Genomic DNA, 7,112 nt, shown 5'->3' with positions numbered 1-7,112 from the left:
ATGAGAAATTTGGATGTAGAAATTATGGAGCAAAGAGAGTTTTTGAAGAAGAAACAAGAAAGAAATCTTTGAATGTAAAGTTTAAATGAAGAAAAGATTGGGCTCTTATAGGTAGCTGACGACGGTTCGGAATCGATAATGGCCGACCAATGACTGACATGTAATTAATGCCTTGGTAACTGGACCGACGAGATGTTTCGTTGCATGCGTCATAATCGGGCTCGTCGCTGACATCACTACCCATCGGGTCGGAGTTCATAAGTTCATATCGTTTCTCGCTATCTTCTTTCCGAAAAACGAGAGGACTATCTGTATACAGCCAAAATAGAGTTTGCCCTTCGTATGACTGTTCGAGACTGTAACATAATCGGACAAGGTTCAAGCTTATATGACATCGAATCATGATGCGAGGTTAGATTGCCAGGTTCGTGATCCCAAGACCGATCGAGATCGGCCGATATTAAGATCGAGATCGGCCGATATTAAGATCGAGATCGGCCAAGATTGAGACCAAGCTAAAAAGAGATCGAGCGAGACCGAGGAAGGTTTATCGAGCCCGAAGACAGAAAATCGGAATATCCGCAATGGGGCTCGAATCACGGTAGAAATCCCGGCACATATCAAGAAAATGCCAATAGAATCATAATATTCACTTACTAATTTTTTTTGAAAATCTCACAATCGTGGGGGAAAATACAACTAGTGTAGAAAAAAAGGAAGAAAAAGAAGAAGAAGAGAGAAATTGGAGAATTTTATTACTGTCTCATTTTGACTACTGACATTCTAGATAATTCGTAACGTGTGAATTCGACTTATACCAGAGCACGTAGAGCTAGTTGGCAAAATGAATACACACACTGCCCACCTACCACACAACAGGTCAGAGAGGTCAGTCCATTTCTCCAATAAAAACACACTGATTTCACTTCAATCTGGCCATTTCCATCATATCCAACTTCTCAGTATCGCACGCAGATTGGAATTCTCTCTCTCTCTCTCTCTAGCCATTCAAGGGGTTCCCTGAGGTAAATTCATTCTCTTTCTCTTTTTCTTCTTCAAAAATTTCTGAATATATATTTATTTAATTTTTCCTATTTATGTGAGTATTCGATGTTTGACTTTTGTCTATTCATTCGATTCATTTTTGCTTGATTTTCACGCTGATCGGTATCACTAGGCTAACTTTGGATTTGATCCTGATACTGTTCGTATCTCTTTATGATGAAATATTGGATTCAACTTCGGATATAGCAGATCTAGAGTGTTCTAGAACTTTCTCTTTTTAACCGTGTCGTGTCTGCGGTGTGAGCTAATTTTTCTGTGGTTAATGATTGTTGAATAAACGTAGGTGTATTAAGATTTCACCTTGCGAAGATTCTGTCTCTGATGTGTGGTTCGATCTAATTAGGTTTGGTTACTCTGATTCAAGAGGAGTATTTGCCTTTTCGAGCGTGTGATTGTCTGCTGGAGTTTAGGAGTGACGCACAGGCATTTCTTGTAAAAAAGATTGTATGTAAAACTAGTGGGGGAACCAGAAATTGATATGAAAAAAATACAAGAGTGACACCTACGACTTGAACCTGTGAAATAAAGCAATTTTTGAATCCTCTTTACCACTGCAATAGAGTCTTTCCTTATATCAAGGGGATTTTAATAGTTAATATATATCCAAAAAATTCAATTCTTGCCCTATCTGCACAAACCCTCTTGCCTCAGCTTTAGCTCTGTCCCTATGTAAAACGTATCACCTGCGTGTTGCGCGCGATTGTATCCTGCTGTTAAAAATTGTTTACTGCCTTTATTTGATGGCTCTAGGATTAGAAAACAATTTCTTTTTTCTTTTTTTCCTTTTGTTCTTGTTCTGTTTTTCGCGAGTATTTGAATTATGAGAGAATTGTTTTTTTCTTTTTGGTTGTTTTGGAGCGAATCAGAGTATTTTGTGAATGTTTGGGGTAAATGATCCATTGTTTAGTGTTCTATAAAACAAAATTTGTGTTTTCTTTACTTTGTTTTATTTCCAACAAATAGTAGTTTTTTATAGTGGTGGTGCCCGTTCCAGTTTGTGTGCACCTCGACTATTACATAGAGTACCGACTATCTCCCTCCGGTATAGGTATTGTGTAACTTTGCTCTCAAATAGTTAGACAGATTGGGAAAGAATTACCTAGCATTTGTTTGTGTTTGTTGGGATTTGAACCATCCAGTGTTATTAAAAGCAAAAAGCGCAAAAAAACTCTAACGTCTGTTGGGGCTTTAAGCGCAAAGCACAAATAATGTGTGAGCTTTAATGAAAAAAGGCGCAAATGGAGAAAAATAACAAATATGTATGTGTAGTCCAAGATTATATTTATAAGCATGAATACCAAATATATGGACAAAGAAATTGAAGAAAATTTATTGTAAAGTGAAATATCAATTGCTTAGTGTCTCTCTTCAAGATTACGCTCATTGGCAAGAAAAAGTATGTCTTAGAGCCTTGATGACAACACTGAAGCGCCTGCTAAGCGAGGCGAAGCGCTCAACATGTTTTGAGCCTCGCTTCAGGGCTTAAGCGCGCCTTTGACTGCTATGTCACTCCTTGGGTGCTATTTCCGGAAAGACAATTTTGGCTTGTTTGGAATTGTAAGCAAACATGTCGAAGTGTTCTTGAATTCCCTCTTTTAAATATTCAGGCTAATATGGTTGAGATGAAGAAATGGAGTACCTCACATTTTGGTTGTCACTTTATCTGATAGCTTGCTTTCGAGATGAAATGTAAATTATCTGGCTTGTGACTGAAGTCTTGTTTAACTGATTGTCTGAACGCAATTTTCAATTTGTAAGTTCAAACTTGTTTATGGGGTGTTGTCTGTCATCTTATGAAGGAAGTTGCATATTAAACTATTGATGTGCTTTGTATTGGCTCTTATACGTGTTATCTTGATAACAGACTCTTGTATCATAATTTTCTAGATCACATACAAAAATGGTGAAGGCCGTTGCCGTCCTTAGCAGCAGTGAAGGTGTTAGCGGCACCATCTTCTTCACTCAAGATGGAGACGGTAAGTTTAACTTTTATGTATGGTAAAATGGTTTATTACTGCACTTATCATGGGTGATCTCTAATTGATGAAATATATACAGCACCAACCACAGTTACTGGAAATGTCTCTGGCCTAAAACCCGGACTTCATGGCTTCCATGTCCATGCCCTTGGTGATACCACAAATGGCTGCATGTCAACGGGTAATTTTATCTACTGAAGAAGGGGACATAGAAATGAATTTTAGACAATTTTTCATTTTGGATTTCTTCCCTGTAAACCTGCAGGACCACATTATAATCCTGCTGGTAAGGAGCATGGTGCTCCTGAAGATGAGGTGCGTCATGCTGGTGATCTTGGTAACATCACAGTTGGAGAAGATGGTGAGCATTCCTTGTTTAATAATTGAAACTGAACCTCATTAAGTTATCCTTATTTTATTTCAAATAAAAAATCTGCAATTCGGAGACTAATTATCTTCTATTGCCTAGTGGGTTTTGGTTTGACATGGTGTATAGTGGTAACCCCCTGCTTTGTAAGCTCATTCCACTGCAGTAAAGGTTTACCCGTTATTCTATATCTAGAAAAACTTAAGTATTTTGCACGATGAAGCCAAAATTGATTTCAAAGATGTCATTGCCTGAAACCCCCCCCCCCCCCAACCACCACCACACACACACACACACAAAAAATCCTGTTTCAAATTAGTTAGCATTGCTAATGATGCAATCGTTGCAAAAAATTTCAGGTACTGCCTCTTTTACTATTACCGACAAGCAGGTAAATTTCTTTGTTGAATTCTAAGCTTTAATCTTGTTCTACTCTTGTTTCTGAATTGATAAGCAACCCGAACTTTTGCAGATTCCTCTTGCTGGTCCACAATCCATCATTGGAAGAGCTGTGGTTGTTCATGCTGATCCTGATGATCTTGGAAAGGGTCAGTTCCCCAACTCCAGCATCTAATACTTATAATGAGCTAGGATGGCATACTTTTATTTAGTATAGGAGAAATGTGGAAGACAAAAGAGACTGAAGAAGTAAGAGACAAATATGACCTTGATATTCAGCTTTTGATTTAAGATTGCGGCCAACCTTCAACTCTAGTCCGTAGTGCTTGACACATGATTTTACCTAAACTTTTACGTCATGTTTTTCTTAATGGGTCAATTTAGAAGATTCGGTGTAGTTATTGAAAATATTACAGATCTGAGAAAAGAAGTCCAAATGTGATTGTTTGTGTGATATGTTCTAGGCTAATTTTGAAGAAAATGATGAAGGTTAATTTAAAGAAGACTAGGCAAAGTGAAAAAAAGGGCTCCAATCTAACCATGATCACACTAGTAAGGATCCACTTTTATCTTTTCCACATCTCCCCACGATCCATAAGATCTCATCTTTTTCTTCCTTCGATGGATTTGCCACTCTGTTTATTGAGTAGAAATAGAAAGCCAGGTAATTGCTGTCTCGAAAATTAAGTGGGAGGTTTGCATTTCTACGTGATGTTCAATCTCCTCAAAGAATTAGGATGCGATCTCTATATATGCCCTCTTGGAATGGATTAGTGTTACTTTATTTTTGTAATGACAAAGAAATCCCTGAGGGCAGGTGGCACATGATTCGTAATTCAGTTGTTAATCGGCCTGCCCTCTATCCATCTTCATTCAAATATCAGGCCTTTGCATATGCAGAGTTCGTCCCCGTGATGTGCGCCTAACCAACACATCATGTGTTGCGCTCTTACCACTAGTCCAAAGCCTTGGGTTCAGGGATGAATTGTTGTTATCCAAGTTTTATTTTGAACTTAAATCTGGAAATAGGACAGTTTATGGACTGTGTCCATGCGATGTGGGGTGGATGGAGATAAGTGGGTCAGATTGCTAAGATACTAACTGCCAAACCCAATTCTTAAGTTTCTTTTTGGACGTTGCTCTAGAAATTCTTTTTCCATGTTACTTGTTTTGGTTACCATTTAACCATGTCTCTCTCTCCCTCTCCTTCTCCCTCTCTCTCTCTCTCCCCTTGTCTATATAGTACAAAAACCTAGTTACTTGAATGCAGTCAAGAGAACAAATTCTGATTAATTCGACAGTGATGCAAAGAGAGATGATCTGATGAGAGAACGAGAGGGATGAGTTTTGATTTTAGCCGGAAACTGGGACTTCTAGTAGCTTGAAAGAAAGGTGGACTGAGAGAATATATTACAATGATAAGTTATTGACTTCTCTTTTTGCCTGTAGTTTAGTCGTTGCGAGGCTTTTCCCTCTAAAATTGCTAACTAAACAATTGATGATTGAGGCTGGACTAGTACCCATAGGTTAAACAAAAGTTTTTTTTTTCCTTTTAATGTGTTTGTATACTCAGCGTGGTTGGAGAAAGGAAACTGTCCCCCAGTTTGCAAAGTGTGAGGTGACATGCAAATATTCGAAGAGGATGGTCAGGATTACCAAATATCAACTTGTTTTAGAAAATAGAAGGTAGGGAAGTTGACTATAGTTGCAAATGAACAAAATGGTCATATGATGATTTGAGGATTATGGACCTTTTTTGCTGTATTTTGGTACGAAGCTCAGTATTTGCACGCAAAAGAACCTGGTGCCTGGTGTAGGAGCATCAAAAACCCTTTCATGGAATAAAAAGATGATAGGGTTGAAATATAGTGTACTTTTCGTAACATATTTATTACTCACTTTTACTTAATTTGACATAAAAATTTGCTGTTGTGCTGTTTTAGGAGGACACGAACTCAGTAAAGCCACTGGAAATGCTGGTGGAAGGGTTGCTTGTGGTAAGTATTAATTGTCTAACGTCACTTACCTTCTGGAACTTTATTCGTTCTCTATGTGGCTCATTTGCTTTTAGTCATTTCAGTTATGCTTCGTGGTTACATTGATCAACTATTGATTGTTAGCTATAGTCATTAGTTCAATCTGTGTTTTACCAAATGATTCTTTTAGGCTAGTTGTTTTTCATTAGTGTTGCAAATAATTTAGAGAAAAGTTGTTGGCGATGTGTGCCTAGTCATGGGATAACCATGAACAAGCAAAATAGAAGCATAAAAGATTCTTTTGCTTTCAAATTTAAGTTTAACATTAGCCAATGTGCTTTCAATTGGACAACTTTGAATCATCTGCTTTGTTGAGAATGAAAATAGAGAATCATATTGGCCATCCTGGTTTTGCCCTTAATTGTGTTAGTAGTAACATGTGGGTATTGTCACTCTTGTCAGGTATCATCGGCCTCCAGGGTTAATTACTCATGTGCCGTTAAGATTCTCAGCTACTAGTGGAGGGTATCTTGGAATAAGGTTTCATTGCAACTGTTGACTAGCGTTGTTTTCTATGTTTTATCATGTGATACCTTTTGTTTTCAGTGTGTGAGTTGTACTAGTTTTTGCCAACACAACATTAACCGTAATAAAACATAGTCCATTAGCATTGCTTATTTCTTAAATTTGAATATTGTCATTTCAATTGAATGGTTTCGTAGCTAGACAATTCATACTGATGGAAATCAGAAGTGCTTTTGAAAAAAATACTTTTGGAGAGAACCAGTTTGTGTTTGGCCAATTATTCTGAAAAGTACTTTTGAGTAATAATTTGTGTTTGGCCAAGTTTTTCAAAAAGTGTTTTTAAGTATCAAATTACGAATAAGGACATGAATAGATTTACTTAATAGTTAATATTATAAGTAAATAAATAATTTTAAAAATTTGTTATTACAAGCAATAATTAAATCTTTTCATTTTATTTAAGTAAAATATGAAAATAAAATTTAAAAGTACTTAATTCTTTTAATATAAGTTAATATATTAAAAATCATTCAACAAATATAAATTCACACCTAAAGTCACTATATATTAGAAAACTATCCTAAAAATAATAAGAAATATTTATACATTAATATTCTAAGTATTAGGTTTAACGATTATTTTGGTATATATTATATTTTGTTAATGATATTTTTGGTAAGAAGAAAAGTCAAAACTTGAAAAGAAGTTACTTTTTTTCTGCTTCTCAAAAAATATTTTTGCTTCTTTTCAAAAGTATTTTTTCCCCAAAAAAAAAACTTGCCAAACACCTAAGTTAGGGAA

At 36.3% G+C, this 7,112-nt stretch overlaps 1 protein-coding gene across 3 annotated transcripts; it reads left to right on the top strand.

Moving 5' to 3' along the window:
* Positions 1 to 841: 841 nt before the first annotated feature.
* LOC104115884 (superoxide dismutase [Cu-Zn]) lies at positions 842 to 6,472 on the top strand. Of its 3 annotated transcripts, none has more exons than XM_009626604.4 (8): positions 842 to 1,025; positions 2,953 to 3,041; positions 3,124 to 3,225; positions 3,310 to 3,405; positions 3,771 to 3,802; positions 3,884 to 3,959; positions 5,754 to 5,807; positions 6,249 to 6,472. In XM_009626604.4, exons 2-8 carry the CDS (start codon positions 2,966 to 2,968, stop codon positions 6,269 to 6,271), a joined length of 459 nt encoding a protein of 152 aa, XP_009624899.1. In that variant the 5' UTR covers positions 842 to 1,025; positions 2,953 to 2,965; the 3' UTR covers positions 6,272 to 6,472. The 3 variants fall into 3 exon arrangements, with proteins under 3 accessions (XP_009624899.1, XP_009624905.1, XP_070042217.1); XM_009626610.4 differs by having other exon boundaries at positions 2,930 to 3,041; XM_070186116.1 differs by lacking the exon at positions 842 to 1,025 and adding an exon at positions 1,414 to 1,509.
* The last annotated feature ends 640 nt before the right edge of the window (positions 6,473 to 7,112 follow it).

The sequence above is a fragment of the Nicotiana tomentosiformis genome, chromosome 9, assembly GCF_000390325.3.
Source record: "Nicotiana tomentosiformis chromosome 9, ASM39032v3, whole genome shotgun sequence".
NCBI classification, from domain to species: Eukaryota; Viridiplantae; Streptophyta; class Magnoliopsida; order Solanales; family Solanaceae; genus Nicotiana; species Nicotiana tomentosiformis.
The sequence above is the reverse complement of the archived record's forward strand: the minus strand, read 5'-3'. Positions and strand labels throughout refer to the sequence as shown.